Genomic DNA, 19,799 nt, shown 5'->3' with positions numbered 1-19,799 from the left:
GTGGCGCAATCTCGGCTCACTGCAACCTCCGCCTGCCGGGTTCAAGCGATTCTCCTGCCTCAGCCTCCCAAGTAGCTGGGACTACAGGTGTACGCCACCACACCCAGCTAAGTTTTGTATTTTTAGTAGAGACGAGGTTTCACCATATTAGCCAGGATGGTCTTGATCTCTTGACCTCGCGATCTGCCCACCTTGGCCTCCCAAAGTGCTGGGATTACAGGCGTGAGGCACCACGCCTGGCCTAAATTTCTGATTTTTTAGCAAAGAATAAAATCAGCACATTTAACCATATTGGAAGTATTTTGACTCTTCCCTCAGCTGGGGACTCTCAGTGGCCAACGATCTGGGTCTAGGTAGCCTTTGGAGTAGTGGTGGGTTCCTTTTTCCCAGTTCTTCAGAATTAGACCCGTTATATGGGGGAATGGGTTCACGTTTTTAGCCTAGAGAACAAGGAATGTTGTTCCTTCCATGTGTTGTTAGATCGACTGTCCGCTGGTAGGTTGGTGGCAGCAGAGACCTACTCTGCCTGAGCCGGCCTCAGTGGGCGCCCGGACCCTGCTTCCTTCTTCCTCAGCAGCTCAAGCTCCCACTTCCTGAGGGGAAGTCTTGTGTTCTGTGTGTTGGGGCCTTTTATGAAACAGTTCGTAAAAGAATGGGTTCACGAAAAGAAAAAGGAGGAGAAAGAGATGACAGAATTTTAGCCATAGCCACACAGGCAGAGCAAAAGCAAGAATTTCAAATATGGTGTAAGAATAAATCCCAAAAAAGGTAGGAATTTATCATATGGACCCTGCTTTCTTCCATAGAAAGATTTGAGGCATGCTACAGCAAAAATACACATCAAAAACACACATCGCTTGGAACATAATTTATTCATCCACATTATATTTACTGCCCTACTTTCATGTGCTAGGAGCTAGGTGTATACCTGAACAAGATGGACATAGACCTTGCTCCTATGCAGCTTCTATTGGAAATGAGTAAGGTTACAAATGAAATCAGAAATCATACAAGAAAATTTGTGTATCAGGGTGGTTCAGAGCTGGGAGGAAACTTAAAATGATCATCTCCAACATTTTTTATCTTATAGATGAGGAAATGGTGGCTCAGAAATATTGTAACTGATCCAGAGATGAAACAATGTTTTCATCTGAGCACGAAAATTTGCTCTGAGGAAATAGGAAAATACCTATTACCTGGGTTTCCTGGCTTTTTCGGAGCTTGATTAAGAGAGAATAGTCAGGGAAAGGAAACTTCTTTGGGGGGGATGCTAATTTATGAAAAAAATGGTCGTATGGATCCTTACATCACAGACATGAAGAGACAATGAAACATTCTTAACATGACTATATAAAATCATTAGCCCTTCGTGAAATTGAGCTATATGGTATTGTGTTGTATTTTAGTGAAGAGATTTCTGTATGGGTTTAAACTACTGCACAGTTCAAGACTGTAACTTTGTTTAATCTAACTTGACATAAGAATGTAACCAAAAAAATCTGGAAAAATGTTTAACTCTTTTAAGGTCCAGCATTGAGCAGCCACCCAGCCAATGTGATGACTGAAACTCTCTTCAGATGAAACCACTGCCTCCACCCAGCTGTCTGGTACAGTCAGCTCCTTTTTTAAAGCATGTTTTGGGGTCCTACATTATCTGTGTAGTTGTCTCAGTAGAAGGGAATACTGACAAGAAAAAGAAACAGGGATGTCTGAATATGTTGTTTCTTACTTTTATTAGAACATGAACTCCTAGAGCTGGGATTGTATCTTGGATTTTTGGTTCCGCTGGTAGCACACTGTGCTCAATAAAAATTAATCCATCAATCAACAGGACAGAAAATCACATCCTGCCAGAAGCAATATCTCCTGTTTGTCCCATATAAAACCAATTAGAGTGTTAGGATGTTGTAATGGAGACAGAAACCAAGGAAAGCAGCAAAAAATAAATAAATAAATAAAAAATAAAAAAATCCCCCAAAACATCAAATAGAAAATGTAACTGGAAAAACAGGTAACGATGGGACGCCACTACCCAATTCCATTTTCCCCTTGACACTCTCTTTCAACTTATCCTCAGTGTAATAAAAGTTTGACTGCAGAGCGGCATCTTGGACTGCCCACATTTCCTGGTCGGGGTTGGGCAGGGGAAGCCGTCCACCTTCCAAACAGCTCACCCGGAGGGGACCCACTGAGTTGCTCCCAGCAGTCTTGCCATCTACCTGACATCCCCACCAGGGCACCAGCTCTTGAGTTCTCCTTGCTCAGCGTGGCTCGGTCAGAAAACAAGGAGGACAATTCATCTGGGAAGGAATAAATAGGCAGCTGGCAGGAGAGAGCAAGCTAGCTACTACCGATAAGACAGGGTGGGTGTGGGAAGGAAAGTGAGACAGGCAAATTGGGAATTCTTTGTGTCATGAACCCTCTTGAGAATTGATTAAAAGCTACCAAGGCTTTCTCTAGAACGCAAACATATGTATATGTGCACACAATTTTTGCATTCATTTCGTGAACCCCCACCTCACTTTCACACAAACACACCTCTTGTTCTAAAAACATAAACTCTAGAAGCTATAAGCTTCCAAATCTTACTAACGAAGAAATTCTGAAAAACTTTTTAATCATGGCAACTTTTTAATATTAGGGATTCTCCAATTGTAGTTTTTTGTTTTTTTTTTGAGACGGAGTCTTGCTCTGCCGCCCGGGCTGGAGTGCAGTGGCCGGATCTCAGCTCACTGCAAGCTCCGCCTCCCGGGTCTCCGCCATTCTCCTGCCTCAGCCTCCGGAGTAGCTGGGACTACAGGCGCCCGCTACCTCGCCCGGCTAGTTTTTTTGTATTTTTAGTAGAGACGGGGTTTCACCGTGTTAGCCAGGATGGTCTCGATCTCCTGACCTTGTGATCCGCCCGTCTCGGCCTCCCAAAGTGCTGGGATTACAGGCTTGAGCCACCGCGCCCGGCTAATTGTAGTCTTATATGTTTCAAACATAATCAGTTTCAAAAGCAATTCCTAAAACACTAAAAATGGTCAAAATGGACACTTATGGTAAAAAATACTTATCAATGTTTCTTCTTATGTTGCAAAGCATACTGTATTTCAAGTTTCTACATATGTATTTACATAAAACTATTATTATTTTTTAAGACGGAGTTTTGCTTTTGTTGCCCAGGCTGGAGAGCTATGGCGTGATCTCGGCTCACCACAACCTCCGCCTCCAGGGTTCAAGTGATTCTCCTGCCTCAGCCTCCCAAGTAGCTGGAATTATAGGCACCTGCCACCATACCTGGCTAATTTTTGTATTTTTAGTAGAGGTGGAGTTTCACCATGTTGGCCAAGCTAGACTCGAACTCCTGACTTCAAGTGGTCCACCAACTTCGGCCTCCCAAAGTGCTGGTATTACAGGCATGAGCCATCAAGCCTGGCCTATTAATTTTGTTTAAAAGAAAAAAGACTTCCAAATCTTGGATGGTGGTTGGGCGGTGGGGGTGTCAAATCATCTGATATTTGACTATTCAGGGCTCTTTTGGGGAAATAAAAAGCCCAAAAGTAAACAAAACAGTTTTGTTCATCTACCAGGCTCATATACTCTGTGTCCTGAAAGGAGGGGGAACATCTCTAAGTTCAACTGAAAATATGCTAACTGCAGGCTGAGCGCGGTTGCCCGCGCCTTTAATCCTAGCCCTTTGGGAGGCTGAGGAGGGCAGATTGCTTGAGCTCCAGAGTTCGATACCAGCCTGGACAATACAGCAAGACCCATCTCTAAAAAAAAAAAAATGCTAACTGCAAACTGCACATTCTGCAAATGGTTCAGCATAGGAACAGGAGTCTCTTTCTGATCTCTTCTTGAAGGTAGGTCCAGGGCCTTTGGCTTATCTTCTTTTCGAAGACTGTACAGGAAGAGGTTTTCAAACAAGAATGGAGCAAGAAGGCAGCGGCGCTTGGACCACCTGCAGGCAGAGACACAGGAGAAAGTCCACCTGCCCTCACAGCATGTGGGAGAGCAGAAGGGGCAGAGATAACCGCTGGCAGAGGGAACATGTGGGAGGAAGTAAGGGGAAATCAATAAAACAGAGATAAAAAAAAAATGTGCTTTCCATGCCATGAAGGAAAGTCATGATGAAGGCCCAAGTTAACTCCCCAAATGCTTTCAGGGATCACAGAAATGACACTGTCAAATACAACGTTAGTTTTCTGAAGTCTACAGGCTGAATTTTATTTATTTAAAGTTAACTCCCATTTAAAAAGATAGCATATTCTACATCAAAGGGAAAAAAACTTTTCCTAATGTATCCATTTCTCTTCTGAAGCACACGAGGAGCTGTCGCTATATAATGCTTTGTGGCGTTTTCTCAGCTGTGCTTGCTTTTCTCTATATCAGGAAATGCACAGTAAACAGGCTCAAGCCCAGGTCTACTGCTTCTCAATGCCAAACTGGCAATCGTTTGACTGTGTGTGTTTTTAAATGCATTGTTAGTTTTTTTTGTTGTTGTTGTTTAGACAGAGTCTGGCTCTGTCGCCCAGGCTGGAGTGCAGTGGCCGGTTCTCAGCTCACTGCAAGCTCCGCCTCCCGGGTTTACGCCATTCTCCTGCTTCAGCCTCCCAAGTAGCTGGGACTACAGACGCCCACCACCTCGCCCGGCTAGTTTTTTGTATTTTTAGTAGAGACAGGGTTTCACCTTGATAGCCAGGATGGTCTTGATCTCCTGACCTTGTGATCCGCCCGTCTCGGCCTCCCAAAGTGCTGGGATTACAGGCTTGAGCCACCGCGCCCGGCAGTTTTTTTTTTTTTTTTTGAGTTCATTACAACTTCTTAAGAATTTCACCAACAGCCTATACAGTACAAGTTCAAAAAAGTAAACATGTTAAGGTAAACAGACAACTCTTCAGAAGCCCAAACACATTTTCTTGCCGTATTTATGTTGAAATTCTCCATCCACAATGAGCAGTCCTAAAGATGATCTTCTTCAGGGCAACATGGTCACAGGACTGGGGCAATCCGGGGGACTGAGAGGGAGCATGAGGACACGGGAGGGGGCTACCTCTTGCTGTTTCACGTTAGAGACAAACTGTGACACAGTCCAAGGGCCTGCAGTTGTCCCCTTTTATCATCTGGCATAACGCTTGATGTAGTCATCCACTTTATTCCGGAAGTCTTCCTTGTCCCGCAAATGATGTTTTGCAGCTACAATATTCAGTGGATCATCAAAATTCAAAAGATCAGTAAACAAAGAGTTTAATCCCCAAACGACATCCTTTAATGTTCTTGTGGGAGCCCAGCCAGTGCCATCCATTGAATGTTCTCTCAGTAAACTCAGACATATTTCCCCTGTCTCTGTGATGGTGCGGTGCCAGATCTTGGTCAGGCATTTCACTTTGGGAGGCACCATGTTGTACGCATCGGGAACTTCAGTTTCAAACTGAAATTTTCCACCCTGGCAGTAACCCTCACCTGGGGTTACTGTTAGCTGAAAACAATGAAGCTTGTTTGGATCAGGAAAATGCACTTTACATGTACAAGGTAAATTAGCTTCAAGTTCTGCAACCTCTTTAACAAGCAATTCGTCTCTGACAGAAACCCTCCGAGTGGAGTCGGACGCTGTGGCTGCTGTCCGGGACCCTTTGAGACCATCGTCACGCTTCAGTTTGCTTGCTAGCGTTAGCATTACTGCTGCCTTTACCCTGGGCTCCCCGAGACAGGCGAGGCGGGTCCGGTGCCCAACACCATGCCCGGCCCGGGCGGCTGCTGTGAGACGCGGCCCCTTACAGCCGCTGCATTGTTAGTTTTATTTTATTTTATTTATTTATTTTTGAGACGGAGTCTCGCTCTGTCGCCCAGGCTGGAGTGCAGTGGCCGGATCTCAGCTCACTGCAAGCTCCGCCTCCCGGGTTCCCGCCATTCTCCTGCCTCAGCCTCCCGAGTAGCTGGGACTACAGGCGCCGCCACCTCGCCCGGCTAGTTTTTTGTGTTTTTTAGTAGAGACGGGGTTTCACCATGTTAGCCAGGATGGTCTCGATCTCCTGACCTCGTGATCCACCCGTCTCGGCCTCCCAAAGTGCTGGGATTACAGGCGTGAGCCCCCGCGCCCGGCCACATTGTTAGTTTTAACTAAGATTTATGTATGTTCCATGAATGATGTTTCAAAGCAGGAGAGAAAAAGAGGATCAGGCATCGCTATGAAATCAGTTCTTGGTAAATTGTGTAAAAGTGCAAACCATAAGCTGTCAAGAGGATTGGACTGGGGTAGCTTTTGGGGAATGATTCAGGTTTCTGTGGTGACTATTTTGTTCTCCCTGGAAGTTCAGTTGGTGGTTTTCTGGGTCTGGTAAAAATTTCACCACCTGGTGAAGATAAGCACTAGCTGTCTACCAGCTTTCTGGATATGGTTTCCTGGCTGTGAGAAGAAACTAAAACCACCGGCTTTCTGAATTGCTGGCCTTCTGGTTGTTCTCCAAATCTACTCTGCTCATTTCTGAGTCTGAGTGCTAGTTAGCTTGAACTAGTTAGTTCTTTTCTGAGTGTAGAGAAGTCAATTTTAGTGTAAACACAGTGGATAAGACCGTGGACTTGGCAGTGGGATGGCCTGGATTAACTCCCTGGTCTGCCATTTACTGGCCCATGTCTCAGCTTCGCCATCTGAAAATGGGGATAATATGATTATCTACCCGACAGGGGAGTTAGGAGCAAATAAGTAACAGGTAAAAGTTATTTAGAATAGTACCTGGTACATAGTGAGTTCTTTATTTTAGAGTGTTTGCAATGATGATTGTTATGGTTGTTATTGTTCTGGTGACCTCATTCCAGTTTTTTTCTCTGGGGAGCTGATCTTGTTCTGATATGGCTCAGATGGAGCTGACCTCACCTGCCTCTGTTCTGTGGGTGGACACATAGCCCAGACCTGGCCAATCAATGAATTCTCTCCTCCCAGCTACAGTGATTGCCTCAGGGATAGGAACATGATATAAAAGGAACATGATATAAATTGGTCCAATCAGGTGATTACAGGAGTGTGCTTAGAACTGTTGAGAAAGAGAGCTTATCTTTTGTTTTGGGGTGCTAAGTTAGGGAGTAGGATGTAAGCCAGAAGATGTGAGGGGCGACCGTGTGCAGTCAGGTTGACACTGAAACCAGTGTAGAGGAAAGCAGAGCCAGGTGATGAAGGGAGAAAGAGGAATCAACTGAAATTGTAGGACCCCATGGCTCTAGCCATGCCTGAAGCCCTAGGACGACTCTTTCTGCACAAGTCCGTTTGTGTTGGGTTTCTCTCCTTGGCTGTTACTAACTCAGGCTCTCCTATGACACAGTCTATCTCCTCGACCCATTCATATGCACCCCATCCTTTGAGGCACCGCACAAAGCTCACCCCTTCTGGAAGTGACGCTTCCTTTTCTAAGTTCCCACAGTACCTACCCTCTGGGCCATCAATCTAGTACTTATTATTCACTTTAGAAAGTATGCCTTTGCCAATGCAGCTATGGCATCTCTTCAGTGCTATAGATCGTCTCTGTGTTTTACTGTTTGGTGATCTCCATAGCCATTTGCACATCTGGCATTTCACAGCAAGCTTGCCAGTATTTATTATTTTAATTCCTTCTATCCACTTATATCCATCAGAAGTGGATTAAACACCTTGGTACACAAATAAACGTAAGCATAGGAGTACATGATGTCAACTGAAGATGGGCGAACAAAGTTGTATTGTTCATGTAGGTGACTTTCAAGGTAAGAGCCCAGCTCCTTGTCACATGTGAGAAGCAGCAGTAGGTTGTGGACTTGTTTATATTTGTCCCATCAGGTTGTAGGTTTCATAAGAGCTAGGATTAGCTCTATTTTTTAAAAACTGTCCTTAGTGCTTGGCTCAGTACGTGGCACATTGTATATGCTCACTAAACACTGGTTGAGTGAATGCTACATGTTGCAGTACAGGGGGCTTCCATTAATAACTAACCCTTACCAACAGGTAAAGGAAATGAACTAAGAAAAGAATTGCCAGTTCTGTGAAGCCAACACCTTCTTTCCATTATTCTGAGCTCTTTCTACTATCACCTCATTTCTCCAAATTACAATAAATTAAGGCATTCCCAAAGATGACAGATGAAGTGTAATGACAATAGTATGTTTGGAATTTCCATGTCTGCAAGAAAATTGGTATGAATTCCAGATCCAACAAGGAAAGGCTTATGATCTTCAGAATGAGTGAGTGAAGGAATATGAAAGTTGAATCACAGGTTTATAAAAAGGCACTGTATTGAAATGTTCATTATATACACAAAAAATTCTGGGTTTGGATCAGTCTTTCTTGGTATCATACAGCATCAGTTCTATAGAAGCTTTAGGTACTATAAACTGAGGAAAACACATGCCACTTTTCCTTTAAACTAGTTGATTTTCTCCCATAGAAAGTATGACTATATTAGTTATTCCCTTTCCCAACACAGTATTTTTAATTCATCCTTTATTATTAACATGTCAAAATTATCCTAAAAGCTCATTTTATTAGGTCAATAGTCCTGAAAATATTGTTGCTCCTTCACCATAAAATGCAAGCTAAATCAGACAGCCAAGGCCTTCAATAATTTGACCCCAATCTACCTTTTCATAGCTGAACTTTTCCCCTGTCCCCCACACAAGCCTCTAATCCATTTACCTTTGTCTATTTACTGTCTCTTTCACTTGATTCATACCTTTGTTCTTCTGAATCTTTCTGCCTATTCAAACATGTGTTTTCTTTTAAGTAACATTCTTTAATCACTCCAACTAGAGGTAGGCTGTAGCGTGTATGGCCTGCAGCACTAGTTCCTTGTGTTGTCTCAGCATTTCGTGTGAATGTGTTGTATGTCTTTTACTGTAAACTTTTTAAAGGCAGGGATCACACCTTAGATTTACCAATATAATTCTTTCTTTCTTTTCTTTTGAGATGGGGTCTCACTCTATTGCCCAGGCTGGAATGCAGTGGTACAATCATGGCTCACTGCAGCCTCAACCTCCCTGAGCTCAGGTGATCCTCCCAACTCAGCCTCCTGAGTAGCTGGGACTACAGGTGCGTGCCACCATGCCCAGTTAATTTTTCTGTATTTTTGGTAGAGATGGGTTTTCAACATGTGGCCCAGGCTGGTCTCAAACTCTTGAGCTGAAGCACTCCACCTGCCTCAGCTTCCCAAAGTGCTTGGATTACAGGCGTGAGTCACTGTGCCTGGCTCCTCCTTGCATTTTTCTTTACATATAAATTATTTCAATGATTATTATGGTAATAACTCTGGTATTACATAGCAAAGGATTTTCACTGTTCATGTCTGTGGAGATTTTGTCTTTTCTCAGGCAGAAATGCCAAGTGCAATAAAGTTTTCAAATTTATAAATATCCTTCATGATTAAAGTTAATCAAAATTGCTTTCCAAATTTTCTGTTTCACAAAGATCTTAATCAACTGAGAGCTTTGCAAATCAATAAGCAAAAGACAAAATACCTAACAGAAAATTGAGAATGGGATTTTTATAACTTAATTGCTACTAAAATATGAAAAGATGCCAATCTTTACTTAAAATTAAGGGTGAGAAAATAAAAAATGAGATTCCATCTTTCCACTTTGAGACTAATGAGAATTTTTAAAATTTAAAATTGCCAGTTAACAGTGTGGGGAAAGGTGTAGGGAACTTAGAACCTATATACACTGTCGGTGGGAGTACAAATTTGGTATAAGGACTTTGGAGGGCTATTTAGCGATATACCTGAAAATTTAAAATTCACCTAATCTGGCCAGGTGTGGTGGCGCATGTCTGTAATCCCAGCATTTTGAGAGGCCGAGGTGGGCGGATCACCTGAGATCAGGAGTTCAAGACCATCCTGGCCAACATGGTGAAAATCCATCTCTACTAAAAAATACAAAAATTAGGTAGGCCCGGTGGCTGAGGCAGGGAGAATTGCTTGAACCCAGGAGGTGGAGTTGCAGTGAACCGAGCTTGCACCACTGCACTCCAGCCTGGGCAACAAAGTGAGACTCTATCTCAAAATAAACATACATAAAAAATAATTCAATAAAATAAAATAAAATAAAATTTACCTAATCTTAGATTGAAGAAGTCTACTTTTGGGAATATATATGTGTGTGTGTGTGTATAATTATTTAAATGCATAAACATATGTATATGTAAAAAGATGTCCATTGTGGTGGTATATATAATAGCAAAAGACTACCTAATACTCTTCAGTAGGGGATTAACCCGAGGTTAAGCAGCAGCTGTGGTGGGACCAGGATTTGAATCCAGGCAACCTAACTTCACATTTACAAATGCAACGCTTTACTGCTGTCAACTGAACTAGGGCCATTTTCTTAGAAGCTTAAAATGCTCTATTAAACGTTGTTCTGGGTTTTGGGCCGAAGGAGGAGTAGTTAGAAATATGTCGTAAACATTATTAAAGTCACGAAACCAGTCAGAAACAGAGACAAGATTAGAATTCCCATGTTCCTGAGTCTCAACCTATAAAGCACCCCGCTATTTCTCATTTCAGTTTTGAGTTGCCACATTTAACTTAGTTGCATGTGTGTAAAAAAAAAAAAAAAAGGTTCTAATGAATCTTTCAAGGTGTTCTGCTAGCTGCTCTGTTTTGAAGTATATCTGATGCATGATTTATATATTAGATTAATTAAAAACACGTCCATTACTTCGGGGCCTTTGGTGGATTTTTAAAGGAAACATATGACATATTCAACCCAGCAGTTAAGATTCTCCACAGGTCTCCCGCGGGCGTCGGCGGGTGGGACACGGCGGAGTATCCGGCCTCCATCTTCGGCACCGAGAAAGACAAAGTCAGCTGTTCATTTCACTTCAAAATTGGAGCATGTCGTCATGCTGACGGGTGCTCTCGGTTGCACAATAAGCCGACGTTTAGCCAGACCATTGGCCTCTTGAACATTTCCCGTAACCCTCAGAACTCTTCCCAGTCGGCCGACGGTTTGCGCTGTGCCGTGAGCGATGCTGAGATGCAGGAACACTGATGAATTTTTTGAGGAGATTTTTACAGAAATGGAGGAGAAGTATGGGGAAGCTGAGGAGACGAACGTCTGTGACAAGCTGAGAGGCCACCTGGTGGGGAGCGTGTACGGCAAGTTTCGCCGTGAGGCAGATGCGGAAAGGCTGTGACTGACTTGAACAACCGCTGGTTTAACGGACAGCCGAGCCACGCCCAGCCGTCACCTGAGACGGACTTCAGAGAAGCCTGCCGCCATGGGAGAACGCTCACGACGCGGCTCCTGCGGCTCATGCATTTGAAGCCCATTTCCAGAGAGCTGCGGCGGGGGCTGTATGGGCGGCGTCGCAAGAAGCATAGATCAAGATCCCGATCCCGGGAGCGTCGTTCTGGGTCTACAGACCGTGGTCGTGGCGGTGGCGGTGGCGGTGGCCCAGGCGGCGGCGGCGGGAGCGTGACAGGAGGCGGTCGAGAGGCCGTGAAGGATCTGGGCGATTCTGAGCCATCCCATTTTTACCTTATGTCTGCTAGAAAGTGTTGTAGTTGATTGACCATAGCAGTTCATAAGGGGATTTTAACAACAACAACAACAATAACAACAACAACGATCGGTTTCTGAATAAAATTTGTAGTGATAACAGTAAAGAGACAAAAGATTCTCCATAAATATTGCAGGGTGCCTCACTAATCCCGGCACTTTGGGAGGCTGAGGTGGGCGGATCACGAGGTCAGGAGATGGAGACCATCCTGGCTAACACGGTGAAACCCCGTCTCTACTAAAAATAGAAAAAATTAGCTGGGCGTGGTGGCGGCGCCTATAGTCCCAGTTACTCAAGAGGCCGAGGCGGGAGAATCGCTTGAACCTGGGAGGCAGAGGTTGCAGTGAGCCGAGATCGCGCCACTGCACTCCAGCCTGGGCGACAAAGAGAGACTCCGTTCCAAAAAAAAAAAAAAAAAAAAAAAAAAAAATCTCCATAAATAGGGATGGCTCACCTTTTGATGCCAGATCAAAAAGACGCTCTCAGTGGTGGGAGGGTGGGAGGAGAGTGAGGGATGAGAAACTGCTTAGTACCTACAAGGTGCACTATTCGGGTGATGGCTATGCTAACAGCCCAGACCTCACCACTATGCAGTATGTCCATGTAACAAAACCGTCTTTATACCCACTAAATCTAGAATTTGAAAAAAAGCTCTGAGGAGATAAGTAGACTTGACCTCTCTAACTCAAGATGCAGAAACAGAGCTACCACAGTTTTGCTTCCATTCCTTATGGCTCAAAACTTCAAACTTCTTTGGCAAAGGCAAGCAACTGATTCTTCTCCTGCCGGGCTTGAGTTATTAAACTTCCATTACATTTAGACAAAATGCAATTCTCAAAATAGGATGCAAACACAAGCGCCAATGTGCCTAGTAAACCAAAGGAAGAAAGAATGATTGAAAGTACAAAGATCTTTCAAAATCAACATTGGGTACAACAAATTCATGATTCCGTTTAGAAGTTAGCTCTGGAAGGGGCACTAGATGGACAGAACATGAAAGGGTTCATTTCTGTCTCCCTGACTGTTTTATAATTAAGTTTTAGGACTTGCCAAAAATATTCTAGGGTTTGGAAGAGAAAAAGGTAAAAAGGTTGCACGAGTGCAAGATTTCAAGAGTCATCTTTGAAAGCCAGACTAATATATCAACCTGGATTAGTCTGCCAAAAAAATGAAAATATAAAAACATTATAAATTAGTCACATGTCCATGACTGTAGTCTGTTTGCCTGATGCCAGATGTACTTATGATAGGAAAAACAGGTGGCTTAAAAATAGCTAGAAAATGTTAAGTACTTATATAACACATTTTTTTGTTTTAAGTATCAAATGGGTTGTTATCTTATTAGGGTTTCCAGTAAAAGAAGTGCCTATGATTTAACTTGGACCAATGGTAAGTTTTCCCATTTTAATATTTCAGTGTTCATTTACGGAACTATAATACCATGTAGTACAAATCCGTTATTAAATCAATGCATTCATTATCTGAAATAGAAGTTTTATTCAATCACTGTATTTTGATACATTAGACTATTGCACACAGGCAGGAGATAATGGATTGAAGAGAGTGTCCTTGAAGAGGAGGAGCTCACGCCTCCTTTCTTATACATTCCCAGGAGACAATCCATTTCTGACACCATCAAGATTTCAGATGGCTGGCAAGGACTATGAGCCAGCCCTATGTGGTATAACAAATCAGCACATGAACGAGCTAACCATGTAACTAGTGAGAGAAAGAAAATGAAATCACTTCTGCTTAAAATCTCTCGATGTCGTCTTTTAACCTATTAAGGTGATCGGCTCAGGTGGCTTTATGGCGACCCAGTCATGTGTATGGTAAGGAGTCACTAGAAGCCATCATCAAAGTTAGTAAATCTATTTCTGCTCTCTGCAAGCTTTACTCACATAGATTGATCTGCCCATCTCTCTTACTGCCCAACAATTAGGGAAAGAGCAGGAAGTGCTCTGAGGAGAGGGAGGAGAAAGAATACGAGACCTACTAGGCAGATATGCACAAACAACACAGATCCAGAAAAAAGATGCTAATTGGTATTTTTACATTCGTATGCAAGAGGGAAATCAAGGCTCATCTAAAAAAATACTCACTTTCTGGGCCGGGCACGGTGGCTCATGTCTCTAATCCCAGCACTTTGGGAGGCCGAGGCAGGTGGATCAAGAAGTCAGGAGTTCAAGACCAGCCTGGCCAAGATGGGGAAACCCTGTCTCTTTTAAAAATACAAAAATTAGCTGGACATGGTGGCAGGCACCTGTAATCCCAGTTACTCGGGAGGATGAGGCAGAGAATTGCTTGAACCCAGGGGGTGGAGGTTGCAGTGAGCAGAGATCATGCCACTACATTCCAGCCTGGGCAACAGAGTGAGACTCCATCTCAAACAAACAAACAAACAAACAAACAAACAAAAAAAACAAAACCTCATTTTCCTGTAACTACCTACAACTTTGTGCACTGATTGGGTCTTCTTACATACTTTTGTGTTTTGGATGCTAGAATAGTCATCAGCATAGACTAATTTTGATACTGATGATCTCTAAATTCTTCTGGCAAGAGGGCATGGTTAATAAAAGTTTTTTAAAAAATTGATTCATATATATGTGTGTATATGTGTATATATACATACATATATAATGTTTAGAATCAAAAATCAAATATGTATTTGTGTACTCTAAGAGAAAACCTTGTTAGTTAAATATTGATATGAGGGTCTGTCACTTAGTGGCAAAAATTCTTCAAATTTTAAATCTTAAAGATCTCTTCCTCAATTGTGGGTTTCTCGCAATCGTGTGCTGGATGCCTACACTACCACAAAGATCTCTGGGAAATGCTCTTTGGCAGCTGAACTTGGAAATTATGATGAAAAAACACTCACTAGCGCAAGTTGTGTAAAAAGATGGTGATGCTACTTTCAGAAAATTTAATAGCTGTTTGCATTTATTTATACACATAAGTGCCATCACCATATTAATATAAACTGTTTCTATTAAAAGTCGAAGGAAGTGAAAAAGAGAAGAGGGAGATTCCTAGAGAAAAAAGCACAGAATCAGCAGCCTCTACCTTCCAAAACCATTTCAAAAATCACCCTACCCATCAGGAGGATTTAAAATTTTCCCACTTTATAAAAGGAAGGGAAATAATTCTCGACTGGAGAGAAGTGACCTTATGATCAAGCCATTGCATTGTTTCCCCACTTTTCAACGTATGAATAAAGAGGACAAGACATAGCTACCCACCTTCTGAAGCAAGGCAGGCCTGAGGTTGCACTAGCTTCATGTCCAGGTCACAGTCAATGTCGCATCTACCGTGTGTTCCACTTGCAGCTTAGACGCAGTTCTGCATCTGATGCATTGGCTGGCATGTGATGGCTTTTTCTGGGTATAGTATCAGAGTGATTTATGAGAATCAGAAACGGGTTGAGTCTTGCAGCGCACAGTGTCTTCATACCCTTGACTAAAAATGCTAACAAGGGGAACTTTGCAGGGCTCTAAAACAGCTCTCAGTCATACTGTAGTATATACAGTGCTCCCCGCTTTGGCCTGGGATTAAGATCCTTTTGAAAGGCTGGGCACGGTGGCTCATGCTGGTAATCCCAGCACTTTGGGAGGCCGAGGTGGGCAGATCACCTGAGGTTGGGACTTCGAGACCAGCCTCACTATTTTTTCATAGGAAAGGAGTCATTCACATCAATGAGTGCTTTGTGGGCACTGGGGTCAGAAAATAGGCAGCCGTACAAGGCAGTAGGTACCCATTTCCATTCTTAACTAGGCTAGTCCAGTTGAGATGCCCAATATATGCACCTTTAAATCCCTTACCTAGGCTTTGAATGATTGCAAAAACCAAGTTTTGTTTACGAATTTAGTTTTCCTGTTTTCTCAGTGCTAGGGAAGGAGCACTTTCTTCTCTTTCTACTGACAATGAGGCTCAGCTCTTGACAATGTAAACTCTGTAAGAAACTCTAGAATTTTGACACATTGTTGTATTCACTCATTAAGCAACAAAGCCCCTTTCCCAAATAAATAGACTTGAGGTCTAGATCACGAAGGCCTGAAGAAGTAAAGTTAGCTGCAGAAGAGCCGTCTTTTGAAGAAGTTCACCATGAAAACAGTGCACGGGCACAGAGTGGCTGCAGCTATTGCTTGTGAGGATAAACGAGATAATGGATACTCACGTGCTAATTTGTGTCTTTTCCCCACAACCCCTGCCCCAAATCCACATGTTGAAGTCCTGACTCTCAGTGCCTCAGAATGTGACTGTACTTGGAGACAGCACCTTTGAAGAGGTAATTCAGATAAAATAAGGTCATATGAGTGGACCTTAATACAATATGACTGATATCCTTATAAGAAGAGGAGATCAGGACACAGTATGCACACTGAGGAGTGACCATGTGAGGACACAATGAGAGGAAACCATCTACAAGCCAAGGAGAGAGGCCTCACAAGAAACTAAACCTGACAGCACCTTGACCTTGGACGTCCACCCTCCAGAACTGTGGGAAAATAAATTTCTGTACTTTAAGGCACCCTATTTGTGGTATTTTGTTATGGCAGCCCTAGCAAGCTAATACAGATTTGAAAGTATTGGTAATTTATGAAGTATTATACAAATGTTAGTTATTATTATTACGTGATTATGTTGCACTAGAATAATGTTATTATTCTAAAAATAAGAGTGAGGGAGGAAGATGTTATCATGAAGGACCTGGGGAGTGGAAAGCGACCTGGACATTAAAAAGGAATGTAGTTGAGTAAAAATGGATTGAACGCTAGGTGCTTGGTTGTACCAAGATGAGGAAACTATGCATTTTGACCCCTAGCAAATGTCAACATGATAAGGAAGATGCTGAAAGAAGCTCAGGGAGTGGGGGAAAGGCAATTACTTCTTATTGGGTGTGATGAGTGGAGGTGGGGAAGGGGGAGTTTGCAAAGTGTTCATAAAAATAACGTAACATTTAAGGTTCAAAAATGAAGACTTTTCCAAGTCAATGAAGTGAGGGCAGAGGAGAAAGCAAGTTCAGCAGCACTGTTACATGAGTGTGCCATGTCACTGGGAAGAGTACACACTGTGCTGGCAGGACATGAAACAGAGGGGACAGTGCTAGGGGATAAGGTTGAGAAATGGTTGGCATTAATTTGTGAAGGGCCTCGAATGCTGTGTGAAGGGACCTGAACTTTACCATACAGACAATGAAGAAGAAAAAGTATATATGTATTTTATTCTCTCAATAGTTCTTTACTTTCTGATTTTATCTGCTTTTCTCACTTTCGTCTTCATACCTTTACCCAGACTTCAAGTGCTGTCTTTCCCAGTCCACTGGGTTCCATCAGCCAAATGTTCCTTTAAGTCCATCTTTTCTGTTTTTCTTTTTTTTCTTTTCTTTTTTTTTTTTTTCTTGAGACGGAGTCTCGCTCTGTCGCCCAGGCTGGAGTGCAGTGGCCGGATCTCAGCTCACTGCAAGCTCCGCCTCCCGGGTTTACGCCATTCTCCTGCCTCAGCCTCCCAAGTAGCTGGGACTACAGGCGCCCGCCACCTCGCCCGGCTAGTTTTTTGTATTTTTTAGTAGAGACGGGGTTTCACCATGTTAGCCAGGATGGTCTCGATCTCCTGACCTCGTGATCCGCCCGTCTTGGCCTCCCAAAGTGCTGGGATTACAGGCTTGAGCCACCGCGCCCGGCCTAAGTCCATCTTTTCTGAAGACTTAGCTGATTTTCTATTGAGTCCATTCTTGAAAGCTAATCAGTAACCTGGATGTCCTACCCTGTGTGCAAGGTTTGTCACCAATTTGATGGATCTTTTAGGAAAAGTCATTTTTGCAATTTGTTAAGAACTGACAATAATGATCATTTAGAGAGGTCTTGTCAGCCAAACTGTGATGGGGCCAAAACATAGATTAATTGGGAGAGTAAAATGTGTCTAAAAGTTGACATATACCCTGTTGTCTAGTCTGGGCATTCTCTCCCTCTCTGTGTCTGAATTAAAATAACATCCATCAATTATGCAACACAGCCAAACAGTTAAATATAAGTTATGAGATTAATTGGAAATGCATGCCAATTCTTGAACAAGTTTCAAGAGGAACCTTTATTGATTCATGTTTATATATCACAGGGAATAATGAAAGTCACATTCATCCTTTACTTAAAACAAACCCTCATCACACCTACTTAAATAGCTCTACAGAAACTTTTGACTATGGTGGGTAAGCTGTAACACTACAGAATATGCAGCTCATCAATGATCTGGTGAAAAAATGGGCTGAATGTCTCAAAAGGCAGAAAAACTCTTCTTACCACATTTTCTGCTCCCATATACCAACTTGTAAATTAGAAGTAAATGTACATGCCTCTGATCTCAAAGTCTATCTTCAGTACACTAATAAAATGCTTCCATATTGGCCAAGAGTTAGTTTTTATATTTTTAGAATTTATTCTTCTAATAAATCTAAAATATTTAATACATAATTTTCGTTATAGAAAGGAAATTCTTAAGAGTATCAGTATAAATGAAGTGGTTAGGAATAAGAACTCTGGTGTCAGATTACCGAGGTTCAAGTCCTGGTTCTCCAGTTTGTAGTGACCTTGCCTAAGTCATTTTTAATCTCCTTGTACCTTAGAGAATTACCATGAAGATTAAGTAAGGTAATGGAAGTACAATGCATGCATAGCACAGTAGTGGGTAGAAACAACAATGTGCCATATAGAAAAAAATTATTTTCTGCTAGATGCTGCGTTTCTAAATAGATTTTTACAGCTCTAGTGCACACCTGTCTCTTTCCACATGGAATGAAGTGAGTAGACAAGGAAGTCACACAGAATGCCTGATCCACAGCTATAACTCCTCTGCCAGTGGGCAGGAAATGATAATGCTGATGTAATTGATAAGTCACAACTGCAGAAAAATCAGTTCATTTACAAGTTTCAACAAGTGGCTCAGAAGAAATTGACTTTTACGCGGCTCTAAGCATGGAGGTCAGGGAGTTTGTGTTGAAGAGAATACTTTTGAACCTTTGAAGCAAAACAGATGTTCATACCTAGGCAGAAAGGTTTATTTTGGGTCTTACTGTTGAACAAAAGAGGTGCAAAGTGTAATATTAAAATACTTAGTCCAGCTTTGCACCAGGAGACTGTGTTGAGAACAGTTAGAGTGAAGATCTCACTCCAAGCAGGGTGGTAGAGTTCTTGTTTGTCGATCGAAGTGTTAACCAGCATGCTGCATGGATAATTCTCTGGGTAAATGGGTCACAGATACGAGAAGCAGTGCAGGTACCACCTTGTCTATCTGGGCTTTCAGCAATGTCTGGAACTCTTAAGATGCAAAACCAGAAAAACAATGAGTTTTCACTGCTGATCTTAAACAGAGCAGGTACACAATCAACAGCTGTTCAACAAACTCATCTACCACTGCAAAGTTGATTTCTTCGGGGGTGAGATGTGGAAAAAGATTCTCCTATCTTTCTGACACTCAGCACCCGTTTTGTCTGGTCCTGTGGTATGCTTTGCCTGAGGAATTTTCCATCATCACATCAAATAAAACTAATGTTAAAATATTTGCCATGTTCTCAATTTTTCTGGTTCTTCATTTTAGCAGAAATTCTACTTATAATATGATTGAAATGAAAATGACTTTCTCTAGTTCTGAAAATGATATTCAGGTTATGGTTATTAAAAACAAAACAGAGAAACGGAACTCTAAATAAACATTTAAGACAAAATCTAATGATGATAAAAATCAGCAATATCAGAGAGCACTTGCTGTTAATTTGGTGATGTTATTCAGAGAGGTGAGGCATGTGATATGGTACCATATAAACATGGGGCAGGGGAAAAAGTATATATTTTTATTAATAAATAGTAAAAGCACAAGAAGAAAACAAAATTCTTTTCACAATACCATCCAATTTAAAAAAGTTCAATAAAAAATTCTCACATGGCAGTTTCCTCTCTAAGCTGAGAAATTCTTTTGTAACTAAAACTGTCATGAAGTTGCCACATTAGACTAATGACCTTTAGTTATAATTGGATAATCAAATTTTAAATTGTCAAGAAATGGAACTGAAATTCATGGAATTTGCCAAGAGAATAACTCACACACACACACACACACACACACAATTTGACAATCTGAAAAATACCACAAGCTTCTATTGCATTGTCCAAGGGCAAAGCAAGCACTTGAATATTCTTTTTAAAAGCATTTCCCTCCATGATCTCAGGATTAAAAAATATCTCAGTCATGTTTGATGAATTTGTAATACATTTGCTTCAAGTTTCCTTTGGAGTAATTTTAT

General features: G+C 42.1%; 1 protein-coding gene and 1 pseudogene across 3 annotated transcripts; one reads left to right on the top strand and one right to left on the bottom strand.

Moving 5' to 3' along the window:
- Positions 1 to 5,099: 5,099 nt before the first annotated feature.
- On the bottom strand, positions 5,100 to 5,721 carry LOC111554632 (NEDD8-conjugating enzyme UBE2F-like). 3 transcript variants are annotated; one of them, XM_026456332.2, is made up of 2 exons: positions 5,675 to 5,721; positions 5,100 to 5,561 (listed from the first exon to the last, which is right to left on the bottom strand). In XM_026456332.2, exons 1-2 carry the CDS (start codon positions 5,719 to 5,721, stop codon positions 5,102 to 5,104), a joined length of 507 nt encoding a protein of 168 aa, XP_026312117.1. In that variant the 3' UTR covers positions 5,100 to 5,101. The 3 variants fall into 3 exon arrangements, with proteins under 3 accessions (XP_026312117.1, XP_026312118.1, XP_026312116.1); XM_026456333.2 differs by having other exon boundaries at positions 5,100 to 5,440; positions 5,537 to 5,705; XM_026456331.2 differs by having other exon boundaries at positions 5,100 to 5,705.
- A 5,217-nt stretch (positions 5,722 to 10,938) lies between these two features.
- LOC111554615 lies at positions 10,939 to 11,462 on the top strand (annotated as a pseudogene).
- Positions 11,463 to 19,799: the final 8,337 nt, after the last annotated feature.

The sequence above is a fragment of the Piliocolobus tephrosceles genome, chromosome 6, assembly GCF_002776525.5.
Source record: "Piliocolobus tephrosceles isolate RC106 chromosome 6, ASM277652v3, whole genome shotgun sequence".
NCBI lineage: Eukaryota > Metazoa > Chordata > Mammalia > Primates > Cercopithecidae > Piliocolobus > Piliocolobus tephrosceles.
This window is presented reverse-complemented; position numbering and strand designations above follow the sequence as displayed.